This window comes from Mustela nivalis (genome assembly GCF_964662115.1).
Source record: "Mustela nivalis genome assembly, chromosome: 1".
Classification (NCBI taxonomy): Eukaryota; Metazoa; Chordata; class Mammalia; order Carnivora; family Mustelidae; genus Mustela; species Mustela nivalis.
In genome coordinates, this window is record NC_139020.1 from 21905387 (window position 1) to 21929532 (window position 24146).

Genomic DNA, 24146 nt, shown 5'->3' on the forward strand with positions numbered 1-24146 from the left:
ACAGCACTGGGCTACAACAGCCAACGGTAATGTGGATGAGGGGGCCTTGTGGAGGCAAAATTACAGGGGAGAGGCATGAAAGTAAACCTATTGAAGCAAGTTTTACAAAGTTTATACACAAGAAGAAGTCAGTCTGCTTTTGAGTTCTGACTGTAAGGGTTTTGCTACAATAACCCTTATTATGAGGCTTATTAACATTGTGTGAACATAAAGATTATTGTGTGAAATAGAAAGCGCTCCATAAATTGGGACCCATTTAAAGAGAGGGAAAGGAAAAGATTCAGGGGAGGCAAAGCTCGGATCTGTAATTTGACTTGCCTTTCTTAAATGAGAGGATACATACGTTAAATCATCCACAATTTCTTGGCATATTACCAAACACAGGGTTTTTGAACACCCAAGGTAGAGCCTGAAAGCAAACTACCACTTGAAATATGAAAGGCCGCATACTTCATAAAAGACTCATACCTCAAATTATTAAGTTAGTTAATGGAAGGCTTTCTTTCCCCAAATGTGCGCATACAATAGAACAAAAGAATCACAAACTGAGGTGTGGGATCGGTTCTTTCCCTATAATTTGTTAGAAATTCAAACTCAAAAATTAGGTGAGAGTAGATCTAGATTACAAACTACTACAAGTTCTTTAAGGACAAATGGCATAAATTATTTTACAGTTATGTTCAGTTAGCATGATTTGGAAATCATAATGCAATTCTTCTGAAAATTATAAACCACCACGAATTTTTCTGTGACACGGCAACAGGTATAGGTTCTGCAAAGAATCTGTTTTTTTTTTCTTCTCCTCCCCCTCCTCCTTGCTTCATTAATTTAATGTTTCTACCTGATTTAAATATAATCAAGTTCCAAAAACAACTATTTTGTCATCTGGCTGTAAATGCAAAAGTCTAGCAAATATTGAAATGCATAAAACTAATGACATTGAAACTGGCAAATGAAGGAAAACAGAAACGTTTTTACATTATTTTTGCAAGTATGGAGATCGTATTGCTAGAGAGAAAAATCTAAAGTTTCATTTTCCCTTTAAGGGGGGAATCAGAGTTCATTAAAGGGAGTTAATAAAGTAAGTTTTAGTTTGTTCAGTTACATATTATAAATACCATCCCTTTAGCTGTCAAGAGAAGCAGAGGCTACAGACTATTTATGACTCTTGGAGCAAAATAAATTACATATTTGCAAACTCATTAGGCTGAGCAAAGTTCTAAAGTGAGATGAAATTGAGCCATGCTCTTTGGCTCTCTTAAACCTCAGGCCTCTCCATGGGGTTTTCTAGCCGTCAGTGTAAGCAGGTAAGGACTCCCGGAGGTAGAAAGGCCACCTGAAAGGCCACTTATTCAGGCTGTCAGCAACCTTGAGACAAGAAATCACAAAGCTTAGCTAGGATGGGACTCGTCATTCAAGATGACACTTACTGCTGATCTCCTCAGATAAATCTGTAAATATAATAAAATCCCCGAAGGTTCTCACCCAAGATTCAGCTTTTGTTCCCTAGCAATGAAAATAAGCCAAAAAAACCCTTTTATTTCTTTTTCTTCTTCTTCTTCCTCCTCCTCCCCTTCCTTTTTCTTTTTCTTCTTCTTCTTCTTCTTTCTCTTCTTCTTTTAAGATTTTATTTATTTGTCAGTGAGAGAGCTCAAGCAGGAGCACAAAGGGGGGGGGGGGCGGGGAGAGGAAGAAGCAGGCCCTCTGCTGAGCAAGGAGCCCTGGGCAAGAATCATCCCAGGACTCTGGGATCAGGACCTGAGCTGAAGGCAGATGCTTATCTGACTGAGCCACCCAGGAGTCCTTTCTTCTCCTCCCCCTCCTTCTTTCTTCTTATTTCTTTTACTTCTCCTTCTCCCCCTCCTCCACCTCCTCCTCCTCCTCCTCCTTCTCCTGGAGAATTATCACACTTGATCTTAGCCAAAAGGCCGAGAAGCGATCTCCTGGAGAATTATCAGACTGTCTTCTGCAGGAGTTTGCAACAGGTTTAAAGAAAAGTGTATTTTATCCATAATGTAGACTGTTTTTTTGTATTTCACTTCAGTTATTCCCCACATACATATGAATGACTTGAGGGACTATGCCAGTGCAGTGTCTTTACATTTTAAGAAGTTTATGTAAACAATCACCTCAGTTCAGCTAGATTTTTATTTCCTTTTGAAAAGTAGAATATGCATTTTTGTACATATCATATTGTGTTTCGAGATTCCATTAGTTGAAAAAGGATATACTCTCATCTTTTCAAGAATGACTAAAAACTTCTATGAATCATAATATATAACTTGCACGGATATATATTTTAAGATATACAACACTTAAGAATTGATTCTGTGTAATAGATGATCTATATTGATATGTGTTGATGAAAAGCAGGAAGAAAAATTAATCAAATAATTATGTGGTTTGTGTGGGGCTTTTACTCAAGAGTATGTTGATGGCATATTTTAAGACCATGGCTCATCGCTTCTGAAATTCAAAATTATTTTTCCTTATTGTACTGCTTTTGTGTTCTTTTTCATCATGAGCATAAACTGAATAAAAATAAACAGTTTAACAAGTGAGTTTGAACTGACATGAGATTTTACACAAGAAGTGCATACTGTCTTTTGAAATCAAGTGGCATCCTTTTGATGTATATACTCTAGATAAAAACCTTGATTTAAAAACAGAACAGTTTCATCAAAGAATTTTTTTCTGCAAACAATTCATACTTCTTTCACTTCAAATCTATTTCTTAGCATATAAAATTATTCATCCAAGAAAAGTTCAAATGATATTTGTTCTCAGGATCCACTTAGTACATAAAATATGATAGATCTGTAATTATCAAACATCTCCTTCTATAGTCTAAAACAATAAGTTTTTGTAAAATACGAACTCTCTTGATGATTAAATGTAAACAGAGTATTATTTTTCACTTCTAAATAGACTAATTTCTCGAAATGTCTGTGCTCACAAAACTTTTAAAGCTACAAGCTTTTTGTAGCTTTCCGTTTTATTTAGGTTTTTTGGCAGGGGTTGTGAGCTTAAGTTAAGCTTTTGTAATTAAATGCCACGACCCCCCACACCGTGCCTATAGAAACTTTAAGCTTTTTATAAACCTTAAATATAACCTCCTAATAACATACATATTTTTTTTTTCTGTTACTGATTATACTCCCTACTTTTGTATTTGGAAGCTTTTATTGTTTTATCGTTTGGAAACTTTTTATTGTAAGAATCAGGTGAGTATGAAACACACACACAAACACACAAACACACACACACACGCACACATATATGGAGAGAGACAGAGAGAGAGAGTGAGAGTCTCCATCCCTCACAGAGCCTACACATTTTGAATGCAAAGTAAGAATTCAATAAGGAGTTTTTAAATTGATATTTTTAAAAATATGCTAAGTAAAACATCACTTTAAAAGAAACTGACCCAAAGTGGACACTGTTAAATCTATAGCTGGTATCCTTTATCACTTATTGACCTCACTCTTGTATTGCTGAACACTTAAAGCACATTTTATTTCTTCAAGAAAAACTTTTTGCTAGTGGGAAAAAGAAACCCATAACTCAAATCCCATTTGATGGTATTTCATTTCATACTTAGACTAGTATAGTTTGGTTGCATTCTACATTTTATAAATAAAAGGCAGCTCGGAAAGATCAACCAACCACTAAGTAGCAAAGCTTAGATTTAAACAAGATTCTGTCTTAGAGTTAAATCTTTTCATCTTCTCACAGCTGTATCATAGCCTAGAAAACCAGAGTACAGAAAGGAATTAAAAAAAAAAAATCCTCATAAACCTAAATGTAGAAAGATGTATTCTTTTCCCAAAGACATTAATTACATATAAAACTAAAAATGATAAGCTAACAAAAATGGTAATACTGCATATGACTTTTAAGATTTAATTTAAGCTATCAGAGAACACAATCTTTTAGAATAGCCTACTTACGTGTTTCTGGATTGTCATCAGAAAGCACAATATAAATGTATGTTGATAATCTTCATAAATTCCTAGCACCGTAAGATAAATACAACTCTGATTTTTTTTTTTTCTTTAGTTCACAGGAGCACGTTATAATAAAAGCAGAAATGCAATGATGAGAGATTCAGAGCAAAGTCAGCTCAGACTATCTGATCACTGAGTTCTGATTCTGAGCCCTCTCACTGCACAAGAGAGACATTTCCCAGATGGTTCTGTTTATTATAAATTTTAGCCAATTTTTTCTGTCTTACTTATTTTTAAAACAAATCAAACAGATTATTTCATATATCCCACCCAAGGCCATATATCCTTAGCCATTTTTCCAAATAATGAGGAGTGAGCTGGTTTTGCTCTATTATTTATGTTCTCTATTATCTCAACACACCAAACCATACAGACAGCTTAGAGATTCCCTTAAAATATAAGATTCAGAACAAAGTGTGACTTGGGCAGTTTTTCCCCCTAGTTACTTTTTAAAAGTTTTCTTTCTCTAATTTAAAGGAAGTTATATACTATTTTTTTAAACTCATAATGGCACTTAAAATTTCACCTAAAAAAAAGTATGCTTTTCTGTAGTTAATTCAGACATCTCCACCAGTTCCCATCAGTTGCTTGATATTTTTCAATGAATCTCAGAACACAGAAACATTCTAGTTTATCCAGATATTTTGGATTATGTATGATCCTTTCTTTATCTTGTTTAATACATATGTATTTCATTTTCCATCAAACTTAAATGTTTCAGGCAAATTATTGTGAATGCTTGCCATTCATATTTTACAGATATCATATACCAAAACAATTTGTGACAAAAAATTATGTGTAAATATTTTGAGTATTTTATGAAAATATATTTCTATACAGCTAGTTTTAAAGGTATCAAATTATTTGACTTAGAGAATTTTGAATTTTTTTGGGAGAATTTAAATTATGAAGCAGATAATTATATGACCAAATATTCACATGTGTAATTCACTTATTTATGAACATTTCATATAAACTGAAGATGTTTGTCTGAACAATTCCACTGGACTCCCTCATGAAAGCTTTTAAAATAGTCATCTGAATCTTGTATTTTAAAGTTGAAAGAATGAATGTCTATAAATTAAAGTGTCAATGAACATGAAGAATTATAAATGGAAAGGGAGGATTCTAGGAAGGAAGTGGAGGAGGAAGCACCAAGAATCTTTTCTTTCCACCTAAACAACAATTGTATTGGCAGAATCTGCCTGCCTGATGTAAATATTCTGGAAACTCAGAGTCTATTAAAGGCTTACAACTTCTAGGGGAGGATATAGATGGCAAATTGTGGTAAATTTTGGTCAATTTCAGCTGTTAGCTAGTAGCAGCTTCCCATTCCCACCCCAGACAAGTAGAAGGCAGATGCACAAACATTCTTGCAGCAGCCTGCACTCAGCATGTAGGAGTCAGGGGGATAAAAAAAGGACACTCTCTCCAAAATACCAGGGGTCTTGCTCTGATTTTTTTTTAAGATTTTATTTATTTATTTGAGAGAGAGAGAGAGAGTGAGAGAGAGAGCATGAAAGGGGAGAGGGTCAGAGGGAGAATCAGACTTCCTGCTAAGCAGGGAGCCTGATGCAGGACTGGATCCCAGAACTCCAGGATCATGACCTGAGCTGAAGGCAGTTGCTTAACCAGCTGAGCCACGCAGGCACCCTCTTGCTCTGATTTTGATTGCAGCTTTTGATCACAGAGATGCAGACAAGAAGGTGAGCAGCCATTGTTGTTGTACCTCTCCTCACTGTTGCATGCCCTACCTCCTCTGGCAAAAGTGACTTCCTAAGGATTTAAAGAACTAGTACCCTAAGAAGACCTTAAGTTAACATGAGTCTAATCCTTGGCCAAGACATTGCCTACAACAACAATAAATTAAAAAGAAAAATAAACAAGAATAATAAGAGTTAATGCAGGGGAAGGGGGAAAACTGATTTCCAGAGTTATCATCATATTATTAAATTCAAATGTCCAGCTGTTAACACAAATATCACAAGGCATGCAAAGAAACAAGAAATTATGGCCCATTGAATGAAAAAATGTTTTAATCAACAGAAACCTTCCCTGAAAAATATCTCATGGTAGATATTTAGAAAAAAGACTTGGAACAACCATCTTAAGATGATCAAAGAACTAAAAGAAGATGTGGACAAAGAAAACAAACAAACAAACAAAACAACAATTAAAAAAAATGTATGGCCAAAATAAAGAGAAGGAATCTAAAAAGAATCCAAAAAGAAATTATAGAGCTTAAAAGTACAATAATTAAAATGAAAAATTTATTAGGAGGTTTCACAGGTAAATCTGAGTGAGCAGAAGAAAGAACCAACAAACCTAAAGATAGGACAATGAAAACTCTTGAATCTAAACAAAAAAAAAAAAAAGAAGAAGAAGAAGAAGAAGAAGACTGAAGGAAAATGATCAGAGCCTAAAGGACCAGTGGAACATGATTAAATGAGTCATAATCATACTGTGGGAGTCTCACAAGAAGAGTGTGAGAAAGAAACAAAGAGAATAATTGAAGAAATAATGCCTGAAAACTTCAGCCAGAAATGTAAACATCCAAGAAGTTCAATGAATTTCACAGTAGCAGAACTCAAAAAGTCCAACAACAAGATATATTATAATCAAATTTTCAAAAGCTGAAGAACAAGAGAGAATCTTGAAAGTAGCAAGAGAGAAGTAACTCATTATGTATATGGAATCCTCAATAACATTAGGCAATAACAAAAGGCAGAGGAATGGTTTATGCAAAGTGCTAAAGGGGAATAACTGCACTCTGTTTGACAAAACTATTTGTCAAAAATGAGGAATAAATTTAGACATTCTGGACAAACAAAAAATGAGTACTTTGTTACTCTGCAAGAAAGCTCTAAAGGAGTCTTGCAGTGTAAAATAAAAGGACACTAGACAATGCCTCAGAGTCATATGAAGAAATAGAGATCTCAATAAAGGCAATTACACTGGCAACTACAAAAGCTGGTACTACTGGAACAATGATTTGCAACTGTACTTGTGGTTTCCTACATGACTTTAGAGATTACATTAAAAAAATATTCTAACTTTAGTTTGTAACTCCAAATTTTGCTTTCTACAGAATTTAAGATATTAATACATTTAAAAGAATTATTGGTTCGTGTTCTTAGGCATGTAATGCATAAAGATGTAATTTTTTGATACCAACAACCAAAAAGGATGAGGATGAAGTTATAAAAGAGCAGAGTTTTTGTATTATTACTGAAGCTAAGCTAGTATAAATTCAAATTAAAGTATTATAACTTTAGGATGTTAAATGAAGTTCCCATGGTAACCAAAAAGAAAATAGCTATAGGATAGGCACAAAAACAAATGAGACAGGAATTTAAACATTTTACCACACACAAAAAAATGACTAAATACAAAAGAAGACAGTAATGTGGAAAATAAAGGACAAAAATGAATCTGTAAAGCATAAAGAAAACAAGTAGCAGAATGACAGAAGTCCTCCCCTTATTGGTAATTACTTTAAATGTAAATGGATTAAAACTCTCCAAACAAAAGACAGAGATTGGCAGAATGACTAGAATCATATTATCCAACTATACGCATCTTAGATCCAAAGACAAATAGATTGAATGTAAAAGGATGGAAAAAGATTTTCCATGTAAATAGTAACCAGAAGAGACCAAGGCTGATTATACTAATATCAGAGAAAACAGACACTTTAAATCAAAAAGCATCTGAGCAGACAAAATGGAAACTACATTAATAGAAGTTTCAATACAGGAAGAAGATATAACAATTATAAACACACACATGTTACTGATAGACCATCAAAATACATATGAAGGAAAACTGACAGAAATGAACAGAGAATTAACTCAACAATAATATTTGGAGTCTTCAATACTCCACTCACAATAATGGACAGATAAATTAGAAGATAAGAAAGGAAACAGAGGACTTAAGGAACAAAATAAACTAATTAAATTTAGAATACTGTCCAAACAACTAGATTATTCTTAACTTCACATAAGATATTTTCCAAGATAGACCATATATTAGGCCACAAATTAAATCTCAACGAACTTTAAAAGTTATATATAAAATAACTTTTCTAACCATAGCAGTAGGATGTTAGAAATCATTAATAGAAGGGAAATTTTAAAAAATCACAAAATAATGAAAATTAAACATTGCATACTTAAATAAACCAATGAGTTAGAGAAGAAATCACAAGGGTAGTTAGAAAACACTTAGAGATGAATAAAAATGAAAACATTATGTATAAAAAACTAATGGGCCACAGCAAAAGCGGGACTCAGGAGGAATTCATATCTCTAAATGCTTACATTAAAAAACAAGCAACATCTTGGGGTGCCTGGGTGGCTCAGTGGGTTAAAACCTCTGCCTTCGGCTCAGGTCATGATCCCAGGGTCCTGGGATCAAGCCCCACATCGGGCTCTCTGCTCCTCAGGGAGCCTGCTTCCCCCCCTCTTTCTCTGCCTGCCTCCCTGCCTACTTGTGATTTCTGTCTCTCTGTCAAATAAATAAAATCTTAAAAAAAAAAAAAAAGAAAAAAGAAACAAGCAACATCTCAAATCAGCACCTTAACTTTACAACTCAAAGAATTAGAAAAAGAAATGACTAAACTCCAAGCCAGCAGAGTTAAGAAAATGAGAACAATTAAGACTGATAAAAATGAAACAGAAAATAGAAAAATAATGGAAAGTTGATTCTTCAAAAAATGATCAAGTTAAAAAAAACTTCAGCTACATAAGCTAAGACCAAAAAAACAAACAAAACAAAACAAAACAAAACCCTAAAATTACTAAAACCAGAAATTAACCGGAGACATTACTACAAATGCTACATAAATAAAAAGGATTATGAGACTACCATGAACAACTGTATGCTGATCAATTGGATAACCTAGATGAAAAGAACAAATTTCTAGTTACACAAAACCTAGCTACACAAAGACTAAATTATAAAGTAACAGAAAATCTGAATAGACCTATAACCAATACAAAGATTGAATCAGTATTCAAAAATCTCCTGACAAAGAAAAACCTTGGACTTAATAGCTTCCGGTGAATTCTCATCAAACATTTGAAGAAAAACTAATACCAGGGTGCCTGGGTGCCTCAGCTGGTGGTGTCCAACTCTTGATTTGGCTCAAGTCATGCTCTTAGGATTCTGGGATTGAGCCCTGCATTAGGGTCATAGCTCAGCACGAAGCCTGCTCCAGGATTTTCTCTCTCCTCTGTGCCTCCCCCATTCCTCTTTCTCACATACATAAATCTTAAACAACAACAAAAAAAAGACAAACTAATACAATTTTTTCTCAAAAATTCCTTAAAGAAAAATGAAGAGGAAGGAACACTTCCTAACTCATTCTATGAAGCCAGCATTAACATGATACTGGATTGAGATAAAACACTACAAAAAGAGAAAGAAAGATAAAAAGAAAGAGAGAAACCACAAATCAGTATCCTTTATGAACAGTGATACAGAAATCCTCAATAACATACTAGAATCCAAATTCAGTGGCATATTAAAAGGTTTGTAAACCATGACCAAGAAGAATTTATTCCTAAAAAGGATGTTTCACATACAAAAATTAAACAATGTAATTCAACACAATTATAGGATAAAGGGAAAAATATATATATCAATCATCCCAATTGATGAAAAAAAGCATTTGAAAAAATTTAATACTCTATCATGATAAAAACACTAAAATAACCCCTAGGAATAAAAAGTAAATACTTCAGCATAATAAAAGCCATATATTAAAAATTTCCAGTTAATCATACTTAATGGTGAAAGATTAAAATTTGTTTCCTCCAGAATCAGGAATCAAGGAAAGGATGCCAGCTTTTACCACTTCTATTTAACATAGAACTGGAATTTCTAACCAAAGCAATTAGGCAAGAAAAAATTTTAAAAAGCATTTAAATTAGAAAGAAGTAAACTTATCTCTGTTCACAGATGATGTGATCTTATATGTAGGAAATTCTAAAAGTTCCACAAAAAACTTTCAGAACTAAAAAAATGAATTCAGTGTAATGAGAAGATAAAAAGTCAACATTCTAGAATCAGTTGCATTTATGTACACTAACAATGAACAATCTAAAAAGGAAAATTCAGAAAACAATTCCATTTTGATGGCATCAAAAGTAATAAAATACTTAGAAATTAACTCATGAAAGAAATTATGATTTGCAGAACAGAAACTACAAAATATTTTTGCAAAAATTGTGGGAAAGAAGTTAAAAGAGATATTAATAAATGGAAATATATCCCATATCCATGTATTAGAATGTTTACTATTATTAAAAATGTCAATAGTACTCAAAGTCTTATAGATATAATATGTAGGAAAGAAACCCCACCAATAAATGAGGGGGTAAAATAATGCTCCCCTAGACAGGAGATCACATGTCTTGAACTCCAAATCCAAAGTTCATACTATTTGTGACTGTGTCACAGAACTCAGTTGTGAGGATGAAGATCTCTAGTAAAACGATCTAAATTGAAGCAGTTTTACAGAGCTCACTAGTTTTTCTATGATGTGATAAGTATCCTAACTGTCCACTGATCTGCCCAATACCCAGAACTGCATAGGAATGTTCTATGACCTAAGGAGTTCTTCTTTCTTTAATCTTAGGTGAGCTAGTACCAGGTTTTATGGAACAGCTTATTCTATAATATTAGCACCCAGAAAAGCTAGCAGAATCTTTGAAAACTCCAAAGAAAGGGAAAAACAACCAACTTGCTTAGATGGTTCCATTTAATTTAGTCTGGACACAGTCAAACTTCATAGAAGTTTGGGAAGAGTTAATAGCTATGTAATTTTATTTGAGTAAAAGCAAACCTAATAATTAAGTAATCCATTTATTCATCTCAGGTGATGTAGAAGATTCAAAGGTCCATACACTATGTTACACAGGCTCTCAGCTGTGCAATCAAGATGGATAAATGTCACTTGTGTCTTAATACTTATGTTATGAGGTGAGAAGCTGCCAAATACTAGTTAGTATAAGCAATATTTACTATAGAATTTCAAAGGAATGTAAAAATATTTCTACTAGAAAATAAACCCTTACCAAAAAGGTCAAATTTATATTGGACCTTGATGGATGGACAGGAAAGAGTAGACAGCATAACATAAACTCAAGCATGGCCGTAAGAATATAGAATGTGTGTATGCCACAGTGAGTGGTCAGGCTTTGATGGGCTATGTATTTATTTAGTGTTTTTTTAACTTAATTTTTTTCAGTTTTCCAAGATTTATTGTTTATGCACCATACCCAGTGCTCCATGCAATACATGCCCTCCTTAATACCCACCACCAGGCTCACCCAACACCCCCCCCCCACTACTCCCCTCCAAAACCTTCAGTTTGTTTCTCAGAGTCCACAGTGTCTTGTGCTTTGTCTCCCCCTCCAATTTCCCCCAACTCACTTCTCCTCCCCATCTCCCAATGTTCTCCATGTTATTCCTTATGCTCCACAAGTAAGTGAAACCATGTGATAATATTTAGTGATTTCTAGAAAGGGCAGTGAGAAAAATCAAAGCAGTACATTATTAATGTACATTATTAATCAGACCTCCATATGTAGAAAAAAGAACAAACACAGGAAATGGCAAGAATATGAAAAGTAAGAACATTGTCTGCATGGTCCATACATGATGCAAAAGAGTTAAGAACCAGAGTACTGTCAGTCTCTGAAACCATTTATGATCATGCCAGTCCATGATGGCCATCCTGCCTATATGATGGCATTACTGAAGAAGGCCTTAGAATCTTCCCAGTAATAGAAGAATCTTGAGCCACTTAGTACATAAAGGAAAAGCTCTGTACTCCTGCTTAACTTTGAGAATATTTATATACTATAATACAGAAAATGCTGTTCATAATGATGAACTTTTTAACAATCAAAAAATCAAATAATGCTTATTTAGTAAAGTGAATTATTTTAGGCATGATTTAAAAAACTTTAGGGGTATAAAATTTAAACATATCTTCTAAGATTTCCTATTAGTTAAATTCAGTATTAAAATAACTACAATGGTCACCCCACAGTGATTCTTCACTAGAATTAAGAAAAATTTATGAGTTATACTCAAGGAAAAATCATATTTATACTTAATATTAAAGTGTCCAAAAATGTGTATGTTTGAGCAGTGAGATGGACTTTTATTTTTTTTAAGTTTCTACTAACCAATGAATACTTCTTTTTCCTGTGGATTAAATATCTATAAAATACTCATGAAATATTCATGTTTCTTTTCTCACTACTCACAAATATCTTATGTAAATTAATTTCATTTCTTCATACCACTTATTTCTCTGATTTATAAAATTATATACATACAGAAGAGTTCATTAATTTTATTGAAAATTTAAAAAGCATTTGTATAGAAGCTCTTTTTCTCATTATAACAGATACCAGGCTAAATACAGAATTATGAATGAATTGGGGTCTTCATATTGGTATATGTGGGGAAGATTCCAGCATACAAATAATTTTACTTAAGGGTGGTATTTCACTCAATTTCTCTCTTAGCCTTGTTTTCTGTGTATTTCCCGTATGTTTTGATTTATATAGTTTAAATTCAGTAAGATTGCTATTAAATATAAATTTCTGATTTAGCTCATTTTTTTTAACAGGCACAATGAAAATAGTCCAAGGTATTCTTGTTTTCATTTTTAACACACAGAATTCTACTCATTATATTCAAATTAGAACAAATTTCCTTTCACTAAAAATACAGAATTAACGTGGATTACTTTTATCTCCCTTTCTTTGAAATTCACAAGAGTTTATTGCCCTTGTATTTAAAATAGATGATTTTTATAGTCAATTTCTCTTTTAGCATGTGAAATATAGTCATTAAAATGATAACCATTTTTCTTCAGACACATTTATGTTGGAAATAGTGTAATTGTAGAAAGTATTCTTGGTAGAGAATTTTTAAAAGCACTAGACTATATTAAGATTTTAAAATCTGCAGTAGTTTAGAGCTAATCTTAAATAATGATTACTTAATATTGTTTCTAAAACAGTAAAACTGAGTAGTAAACTATTTGGTAATCCAGTGTCACCCAGGCTACTGTAAATAACATGGATTAAAGAAACATTGGAATAAAAATCTAAGTGTAATTTGAAATGATGTTATAACTTTTAGGTATTGGTAAACTACACAAAAACTACAATCCTTCAACAGAAAAAACATTCCTACTATAACAAAAAAGAGTTATGTTTCATAGATTACTTAAAAAACAAACAAGCTAATCCCAAAACCCTCTCAGACCCTTTCCATCACAGCTGGTAGCCAAAAAGTTTGTTGAGACCTGGTATGTTCTAGCATTGCACACCTGAAGTAACTATCATGTTCATGTCATTGGGCCGCATGAACTCTTCACTCATTAATTAGAAAAGATGCCTGCCAATATATCACCAAATAAAAGAAAATTTATGATAATATGTGTTTCAAGAACACAGACAAAAACACACACAAAGGTAAAAGGAAAAAAAAAAACCCTTTTATTGGTAAAAGGGACCATTGTGTTTAGTTGATGGACAGAAGAAGCAGAAGACAAAGATCTAAAAGGATGATCGTGTCATTTGTCATGCAGGGACATCTTCTGAGGTGCATTTCCAAAAAAACAAAAGCAACAACAGAAATTTTTAAAAAAGTTTTAAGTAACAAAGGCATATCAATTATTTCTTTCATTATTTTTAGTGGCAACGTAACACAACATAGAAAATTCCTGATAAATTTCTGAAAGTGATGCATTTGAAGCAATACATTTGTGGGCTTACTCTAACTTTAGCTGAGATATGATGCTCATTCTCATTATTTTCCTTCTGTATTTTAAATAATCACTAGCCTTCTTTTTAAGTAAGAACAAGAGCAAAAAGGTTTTAAATTCAATAATGATCCCAGAAAACATTTATAGGCAATGACTTTAATACAGTGGTTCTAATGAAAATGTTACTTTCTGAGTTACAATTCATAACAAAAGAAGCCCAACTCTGTATATTTTCACTACTAAAATTAGTAAATAATTTAATGGAAATAAATCTGCTCTATTATGTTATTATGCAATCTGTTTATATAGCATTGTTTGTATACAGTATGTTCCTCAATTACCACTGAAGAATCCAGAAGCTATTGAATAATCTGAAATCTATTGCATGATTAGTGGGCTTTTGAACAAAAAATTTTTGAGTGAAAATAAAATAGCATGTTTTTCAATAAGGAGCTGGTTGTATTAAATTACCTTTTGGATTTTAACAGGTTCTTTTACACAATGTAAAAATATCTACCAATAGGCAGAGCTGCCTTATTGAATAATTTCCATGGGGTTCCACTTACATCATAGTCTATGTAAATATTTCTTGTGGTTGTATATTATACAATATATGCAAATTTACGCTGTGTGTATCCATATCCGATGGACTTTGTTATCCTGGGTATTGTTGGGAAAACTGCCAAATTTTGGAGCTTAATCTATATTTAAAATTTCTACTTAATGTGCATGTGAAGCTGGTCAGTTTCCAAGAAAACTGAGAATATTTTTGCCTAGAAGCTGCTCAACAGAACAGAAAGCTTAGATAATTATAGGTACTAATCATTAGTAACATTGATATGCTCATTTTTCTTGAAAGTATGATTTTCAATACTATGTCATAAATATATAAACAAGTTAATTTAATATTGTCTGTTTTAAAAATTGAAAAAACTCACATATAAAAATATAATGTTACATCAGAAATTATAAAAATCTGTATATGAAGATGAGATGATAAAGAGAGGTAAACTAAATAGGCTTACAGAAGTTTTAGAAAAGTCTCAATAATTTTAAGTCCAAAAGGATACAAAACTGGATGATCATCAAACATTTAAACAATTGTACTCTCTTGCCCTTTCCTCAGATTAAAGAGAACATGAATTCCTCTCTCTCACCTCAACAGAAGATGGAAGGTCTATTATCTGGATAAGTGGGACCGATAAAGTTTTGTACGTTGGAATTCTAAACATGAGGGAGCATGGAGTTGATTTGCTGGGCAAACTTTGTGGGCAGCATATGACACAATCTGACAGAAGCTACTTTTCCACAGTGCCTTGGTAGCCAGGTATGCCAATAATAACTGAACAGCCTCAAAATGATATCTTAAGATTGTTACTATTTCACAGATCTCTGTTGATGGGGAAGTTAGAAACCCATCTGATGTCAAGGGTTAAAAAACACTGTCTTTGGGACGCCTGGGTGGCTCAGTTGGTTAAGCAGCTGAATTCGGCTCAGGTCATGATCCTGGCGTCCTGGGATCGAGTCCCACATCGGGCTCCTTGCTTGGCAGGGAGCCTGCCTCTCCCTCTGTCTCTGCCTGCCATTCTGTCTGCCTGTGCTTGCTCTCTCTCCCTCTCTCTCTGACAAATAAATAGATAAAATATTTAAAAAAAAAAAAAAAACCTGTCTTTGCACAGAGCTTAGGGGTGATTTTTTTCTTACTTTTAAATGCACATATTCAGGCAAGGATTACCAATACTTGGGGAATGTCTCCAATGTGAATAAGAACAAAACAAACCATACCAACAAGAAGATAAGTCTAGGAAAAGAAAACCAAATCATGGAGCAAAAATAATTCTGCAAATGAAATGTCATTACAATTATCAGAGAGAGAAGAGAATATATTGCATACATGATTTAACAATTTTAAGAACAAGAGGTAAATGAAAAAATATAATTGTTAAAATTTTAGAGTAGAGTAAAAGATAAATATAGAGACAATGAGGAAACACTCCAAACAGGAAGATTGAAAAAATGCTAACATTTGATCAAGAAATTCTAATACAAAGCAATGGGAAAAAATTACAAAATAATTGTGCCAAAATCTGCCATACCTCTGAAGGGTATTAATGTCCAGTTTTAAAAGCTAAACAATTATCTGAGGCAAATAATGTAAAAGCACACTTTGTAGGCTGTATCAAGCCAGCCGCACTAAGAGAAAGACTGGGGTTTGGGGTCGATGGGAAGATGGCAGAGCATGGAAGTGATTCCTAGGGAAAAACTAAAACATGGAGAAACGAGGTGCTGTAACATGCTGTTTGTACAGGGAAATTCCATGCATGTAATAAATAAGCTTTTCATTGTTGATGTGGAGCCTCCTCCTGAATCTATATAAATAATATTAAGCTCATGATTTTGGAATATTCAGACCAGAAAGTTTCTTTATTCCAAGAGAGCTGCTGGTGCCATTGAAGTTAGGGCTACCCCTTTGAGACAAAGGAAGGTACTAGGAATTAGCATCTCTTTAGTTGTATCAAAATCCTTCTTTGCATTTGATCTATTAATCTTTATTCTATTCCAATTTAAGCTCCTACTTAAAATCAGTTTGTGGACCTTTCAGGCACAGGCATATGACTTATAAATACAAACCTGTACTTAAAAACAGACTTGGAATAATTCCTTTACAAAGCTGAAAGTGGATTTCTCTACCATAAAAGTTTGATTTTTTTCCCTTCAGATTTTAATTAAAATTGAACTAAAATTAAAACCTGGGTAAAAATGTTTGGCATTATATGTAATAATGAAGCACGTACATAACTTTAATCACAACATTTGCAAACTAAATGCTATAATGTTAAAATTACTATCTGCAGATTAAAATATACACACTGCAACTGCATCCTGCAAAGCCATATTGAAGGTTTAGTGAAATTATGCAATGAAAGAACTGAAAGTCCAATTGTGAACTTATTTCCAAATTGTAGTCAGTTATTACATCCTTTGATTAGTAAAAATGGTGAGAATTTGAATAAGTTTCTAATGAATGTCCCATTTAGAAAATGCCACTATTTTCAAATAAAAATTATCTCCCTTATTTTCAAGAACAAAGAGAAATTCTACTATAACCTTAGGCCCAAATAAATCACAGCATGTAATAATCTAGTTGAGATTGAAAGGACATCTATGTGTGATTCTAGCTGGCTAAACATTTTACAAATTAAAAGACATAGACTATGCTATCTGAGAGAATTGTTCTATGCTCTGATAAAAAGAACTTGATATTTTAAAATGCTAATTTTTCATTTTTATTTTGAATACCAAAAAACGAGTAGCTGTTTTGCAAGATTATTATCTTCTCTTCATTTGTGCCCAATGAGGTATATAGAACATGCTTACAAAGTGTTAAATGATAGGGTAATGAAAATGTCATATATCCCTCCCAATCAAAAAGTCTTGCTACACCTGTGATACATATTTTTCACTCAAAATTAAATGTCAGAATGACTCACATTTGAAGTTTGAATAGTTCAAGTTGTTGATATCAGATTTGTTCACAACTCTCCCCATTTCAAATTTAGTTTTGGATCACATCAGTGATTGGGATGATCAGTAAGACTTCAGCTAAACCTTGAAGAAGATAATAACTGGTCTAGACTGCAAATGCAAACTAAACCTAGAGCCAGGTGTAGAGTGAGCAGGTGAAATTCACAGGAAATTGATTAATGAGTTATTTAGGATCAGAAACTACTAATAGAAATTTTTTTTTTTGCTAAAATTTTCTTGTTTATGCTACCACAATCAAGCAAGAACAGATATTTACTTTTAGGTAGAAGTAGATATATGAATAGTATACAATGCATTATAGATTTTATGAGCCAAGAAACATAAATGAATGTCAACGAACTTACGTAAATTAAAATAAATAAATAAAACCATGTCGAGGGTAAGAAGTCACAGCTGAAATATTCACAACCACGACAACTTTTCACAGATAAACCTAAATCTGTCTTCTAACAAATGCCTCAAAGCCCATGAGTACAGCTATGCTTACAAAACTCAAACTTTAAGATGAATTATCAGTTCAAACTATAAAACAAAGGCACAAAAAAAGCATTTCTTCACCATTCAAAACTATGTATGTGCACTAAGAGATGCCTTCAGAATTTCAATACGATTACCTACACAACCAAAAAATCAAGTCTTTAAAATACGCTAACAACTATACATGCCGTTTCCAAAATTCTTTTTAAATGCATATATAATCTCATAGGAAAGGAAGGCAAACTCTGAAATATGAAAAAATGATGTGAATGGTGAGACCTGAAGCTAGAGGAGCAATTATGTAATTACTTTTCTATCAGTTATTGCAGTCTTGTTGAAAACCTCGCTGATACTCAAATAGCTGCGAGCTTTTGCACAGATCTGTAATATAGAAGATTGGGTTTGAATGTCCTCACTGGGGAAAGAAGAGGGAGATGTGAAACTTGGATCCCTTCATGGACCCAGGAATGCCAAAGTCCTTAGAAGAAAGTAAAACCGTGGGTTAGAAAAATTTTGTTTGGCTTGGCCTTGAGCCAAATCCCAATTCGGCAAAGGGGGTTGGATAAAAACTTCTTGAAAATTAGTTACTATAAACCGGATCTCATAGCACAGAAAATCTCAAATGAAGAAATTAATTTAAGGTGCTCTGGTGCTTCCACTTTTGGAAAGTTCCAGGGCAACTACCTGAAGCAAAAGTTTATCTTTTGTGGAAGAAGCCCCCAAACCCCAGGCTTTGCATGATCCTAGTAAATAAGATTATCAAACTATGAGATCACAATTAAATCATAAAATATACTACTAAACAGACCACCATAAGTGAGATACTGCTGAAACATACAATGAACAAATATAGCTTATATACATTACAACTATGATCATTAAAATCTTGATAGAGTTTTAATGGGAGATATAAGTGAATTATCAATTAGTGAACTAGTAGAACAAAAATAACATGGTAAAGGAATGAAGCAAAAAAATCTAGGGAAAGAGATATGATAGTCTAATATCTCAAATAACAAATGTAGCATGTAACTTGGATTAACAGAATAAATGAATAGAGAGAATGAGGGAAGAAATAATATTCATATTCAAGATATCCAAGTTAATGATAACATTTTCCAGAATTGATGAAAGAGATGGATCTTTAGATTGAGGATTACCAAGAACCTCAAACAGAACAAATGAAGAGCTCTACATTAGGACAAGTAACTAAACCTTGAGATACCAAATTAAAGTAGATATCACAAAACCAGCTTAAGAAAAAAGTCAAAATATTTACAAAGAAAGGACAACTTCCAGCAGACTTTAAAATAACAAGGGAAGACAGAAGAGGGTAAAATATTCTCTTTAGATCACCAAAGGAAAGTAATGATCAAGCTGGAATTATATACTCAGCTAAACTATAATTTGAGAATAAAGTCAAACTAAAAAAACATTTTTAAGATACTTTTCTTTAAAGAAATTAATGAAAGCTATGGATCTCCCTTCCAGAATATGTACAGATAATTATAAAGTGGAAGACAATTTTTAATATTTTCACTATTGTTAGCTTGCCCTCTGCTCCAAATCATTGAACTTTCACCCTTAAATCAAGCTGCATTAGACAGCTGTGTACTGGGCCCACATTCTTTAGATCCTTTATAATAATTTTTTACTAAATTGTTCTTATATCTTTGTATTGCATTGAAGCACAATGTTTCCATTGAAGGAACTATGTAATTATTTCTCTCTCAATTATAGTCCTTTGAAACCATCAATGACTACATCATATAATCACAACTCATATGTACACAATGTCTATCATACATATTCTGGACCCTGTAGTCTAGTCAACCATACATATATGGGGTGGAATGAAGAAACATCTTTAAAATGTCCAACTTTAGCCATTCTGACAGGTTGTCCTTCTTTCTTTTTTCTCTCTCTCCCCATTCCTGTCCCTTCCTTCCTGCTTTCTTCTTCTCTAAAAAGAAACTTTTAAATAATAGTGATATTTCAACTTTCTAATTCATATTTAACTTGGTCAGGCAAATTATTCCCTAAATTCCCTATATAACTCCTTCCACTAGCTATCTAAAATGTATTGCCAACAAACACAAACATACACACATTATACATTATATATATTTTAATATTATAAAAATTATTTATATATAAATATATTTAAAATTGTATAACACACTTTCAAATTTTAAACACACACTCATGTGTGTGTATAGACACACACACACACATATATACAAATATATTTATAAAATGGGTCATATTCATACTTTACAAGGCAGTAATTTTTGTTCCACTTTCTCAACTCTTAACTGAATAGAGGGAAAAAAGGTGCATAGCAGTCAACAGAAAGGTTTTGGAATCAGATTTCCTGTTAGGTTTTGAATTTTAGCTCTATTATTTACCCACATTACCTTTCAGATAAGAAGCTAAACTTTATAGTCTTAGTTTTCTCCTTTATATAGTTAGTCCTCTGCTTTATACTCTGTAAAATAGAAGATACTGATAATACCAAATTCTTTAGTTTGTGCTCAAAGTCTATTGATTTATTTTCAGTTCTTAACACGGTGACTAAAATAAAATAAATATTTATGAACTATAAACTGATTTGTGTTCTTTCTTATATATAAGTTTTATAAACATAGAAATCTGCTTCTGAAGCATGGATACCCGGAGTAACAAAACAGGTTTTGGAACATGAACAACTCCATCAGATCAAGGCAATTATAAATTCATAATTGTGTTGTAGCTTTGTAAGAAGTCTTGGGAGAATCTTTTAAACTTCTTCACCAGGGTGGAGGGGTGAGGTGTGGCAATATTATTCTGCCAAGTTTAATTTCTCTAATATTCAGTTTTGTGTTTTTTTTTTTTTTTAAGATTTTATTTATTTGACAGACAGAGATCACAAGTAGACAGAGAGGCGGGCAGAGAAAGAGGAGGAAGCAGGCTCCCTGAGGAGCAGAGAGCCCGATGCGGGGCTCGATCCCAGAACCCTGGAATCATGACCTGAGCCGAAGGCAGAGGCTTTAACCCACTGAGCCACCCAGGCACCCCTCTTATATTCAGTTTTAACATTACTTATGTTCATGGTTGTGCAAAGCACACACTTGGAACGTTCTGTAGTGTCCGAAATAATTCATTTGTCTTTCTGTCTCTCATCTTTCACTTCTCTTGTTTACTCTCTTAAAAAATAGTGTTCTTGAATCTAAGATAATGGTTTCTTCACTAAAGTCTCAGAACTCATTTGCTCATTCTTTTGGGGTACTGTCTTCTCTCCTGAACCACATAGCATTTGCACAAAAAAACAGTATGTATCCAAATCCTGTCATCATTAAACAAACAAACAACAACAACAACCCCCCCCCAAAAGAAAACCAAAAAAACCCACAAAACACAAAATACGGTAAGAGCTGACATGTCTTGGGGGGTATTATCTGAAGCGTGTAGTAAATGACTATGACAGATTAATGAATATTTCTGGCACTTCTATCAAAAACCTGTAGTTACTCTCAGTAAAAATGGAACTAGGGGGTGTTGAGACAGGTGAAACTAGAATGATTTTATCTGTTCTGTCTCTGTTGTCCACTAGGACAGTTTTTCACAGGAGGGCTCATGCTTTTCTTCATAGAACAGCTCATGGCCTTTTACAGAGCCCTTACACCAGGCATGTTAGGATCAAGCCAGAGCCAGCACCAGCAGAGGAGGGACACTACAGAACAATAGTTTCCTCACTATTTTCTTTACTGTCCTTTTGGACTATGCAATGTAGTTCTATATTCCAACAAACAGAGACTCCCTCTTGTAATTAATTGTCATTTCCTACTTTAGCTTCTTCCTATAATGGGAAAACAAATCACATTTTCACAATGATGAAATTCTGCATGTGAAAAGAAGTGCTGTAAATTGTCTTAACTTCTTAAAATTAGCTTATTCCATTACTTGAAAGACCATAACTTGTAGGAAAACTTGAGTTTTCAAAACACAATTTTGAAATAAATTTTAGTAGACAGGTAATTTTTATAGATATGTGTGTATATATATATATATATATATATATATATACAAGATTTTTACATTTTACATTTTTGTACTTCTACCTTTTACAACTTTTCTACTTATGGAAGACATCTTACAAATAAATTAAAAAACAAAACAAAACAAAACACATTTCAGAATATCCAGCCATCAAATCTGACATGTCAGTAGTTGTTTCTCCACCACCAAAATTCTACATACTAAATTTTCTCTCCAAAAATCGAACTTTGGTGAGTTTGTTAAACTCTTCTATCCTTATTAAAGATGAAAACTTTTCCACTCTGTATTAAAATTATTCCTAAGAAGAAAAGGGCAGTGGAAATGTCTTCCCAACTCTACTTTATTAAAAGAAAAAGAAAGTCCACATTGAAGAAAAACGAAAACCCCATCACACAAGAACACTGAAGGTCAGCTTGAATTAACCGACAAACTTTGAAATCACTGACTCACTTTGAACTCCATGGGAGCGTACTATTTTCCAGGTTTCTGATGCCACTTCTTTGACATCCACTTGATAGTGATGAATAGGCACACCTCCATGGGAGTCCGGCTTGTTGAAAGAAACCTTGGCTGTGGTCTGTGACAGCTCTATAATCTTCACTCCATAGGGACTGGATGGCACATCTACAGAAAAGCAAAAACAAAGGAAATATAAGCCAGGTAATATGGGCGGCCATTATTAAGGCTTAATGGTATGCTGACAATTAGGAATAAAGGAAAATTGCTCCCTATGTCACTTAATATATTTGAATTAGATAGCTTGCATAAACTGCTGAATGAAACTGCTGAATGATGTTTTCAAATTGCAAGAAAGTGTACATTAGTCAATCTTTATAGAAAATGAAGAGTAAAATCTTTGTTATCAAATTCCATTGATGGAGGCATTAATTTTACTTCTGCCTTTTCTATATAATATGGGGATTTTATTTGCATTCAAAGAAAACAAGCTCCCCTGTGTATGTCTGTGTGTGTGTGTGTGTGTATGTACGTGTGTGTGTAAGAGAAAGAAAGAGAAAGGGACAGAGACTGAAGGTACAATTAAAAAACAACATAAGACGAGGGGTGCCTGGGTGGCTCAGTGGGTTAAAGCCTCTGCCTTCAGCTCAGGTCATGATCAAAGGGCCCTAGGATCAAGCACCATCCTAGGATCAAGCTCCATATTGGGCTCTCTGCTCAGCAAGAAACCTGCTTCCTCCTCTCTGCCTGCCTCTCTGCCTACTTGTGATCTCTATCTATCAAACAAAGAAATAAAATCTTTATTAAAAAAAAATAAGAAGAAACAAAGACTTTATTGAATCATCAGTACAAATATCTTTTGTGAAGATGTGAGATTTATTTTTTTGTTCATTAAAATTATATTAACAATTTTGGGGAAAGTGTCAAGTTTAGAGTAAGTGTCCTTATGAGCTAAATAAAACTGTAAACTCCCTGTTCTAGTTTTGCTTATGTATTATTTAAGTAAAATAAACCTTTATGTGAAACCCTTATATTTTAAAAACAGCTAGAAAGTCTGTCTTGCGTGTTTTTGTGTTCATCCATTACGTTATTTCAAGCTCAATAATGTATCCTGTTTGTTTTTTCCAGTATACAAAACTTTATAATTATCAAAAATGCTAAAGAGGCAAGAGGAGAAAATAAGAGAGAAAAAAGGAAATTAATGAAACTTCTACTCCAGAAACATAAACAATTAGAGGTACATTAAACACTGAAGTGTTCTCTATCTCTCAGTTTCTTTTTATCCTCCCCTCCCTTTTTGTTTTAAAGTAATCTCTACATCCAGCCTTGGTCTGGAACTCACGACACACGATGAAGAGTCACGTACTCACTCTAGTGACTGAGTCGGCCAGCTGCCCCTCTTCTCTTTCTTTTCAGTATTATATTTGAAACAATCATAAAGTTGGAAATTTACATATGGTTTACTTAAAATATATACTTATATTATAAAAATATATAAGTAAGGGGTGCCTGGGTAGTGCAGTCTGTTAAGCATATGGCCCATGGTTTCAGGTCAGGTGGTGATCTCAGGGTCCTGAGATTGAGCTCTGTGCCAGGCTCTGCAATCAGCGCAGGCTACTTAAGACTCTCTCTCCCTTTACCCTCCTCTTGTTCCCTCTCTCTAAAATAAATAAGTAAATCTTTAAAATGCATATATACACACACACATACACACACAATCTCTGAAATTAATTTTATTTAAAAAAAAAACAAAAAACACAAAACAAACAAACAAACAAAAACCTTAAGGACACCTGGGTGGCTCAGCCAGTGAAACATCTGCTTTC

At 33.3% G+C, this 24146-nt stretch overlaps 1 protein-coding gene across 2 annotated transcripts in view; it reads right to left on the reverse strand.

The window, feature by feature from the left end:
- Positions 1-24146, reverse strand: part of NCAM2 (neural cell adhesion molecule 2) — a 513251-nt gene that overhangs the window by 64036 nt on the left and 425069 nt on the right. For both annotated transcript variants that reach the window (XM_082742470.1, XM_082742469.1), the window contains exon 12: positions 22315-22488. In XM_082742470.1, the coding sequence (XP_082598596.1) occupies positions 22315-22488 (174 nt within the window). The remainder of the gene's footprint in view (positions 1-22314; positions 22489-24146) is intronic.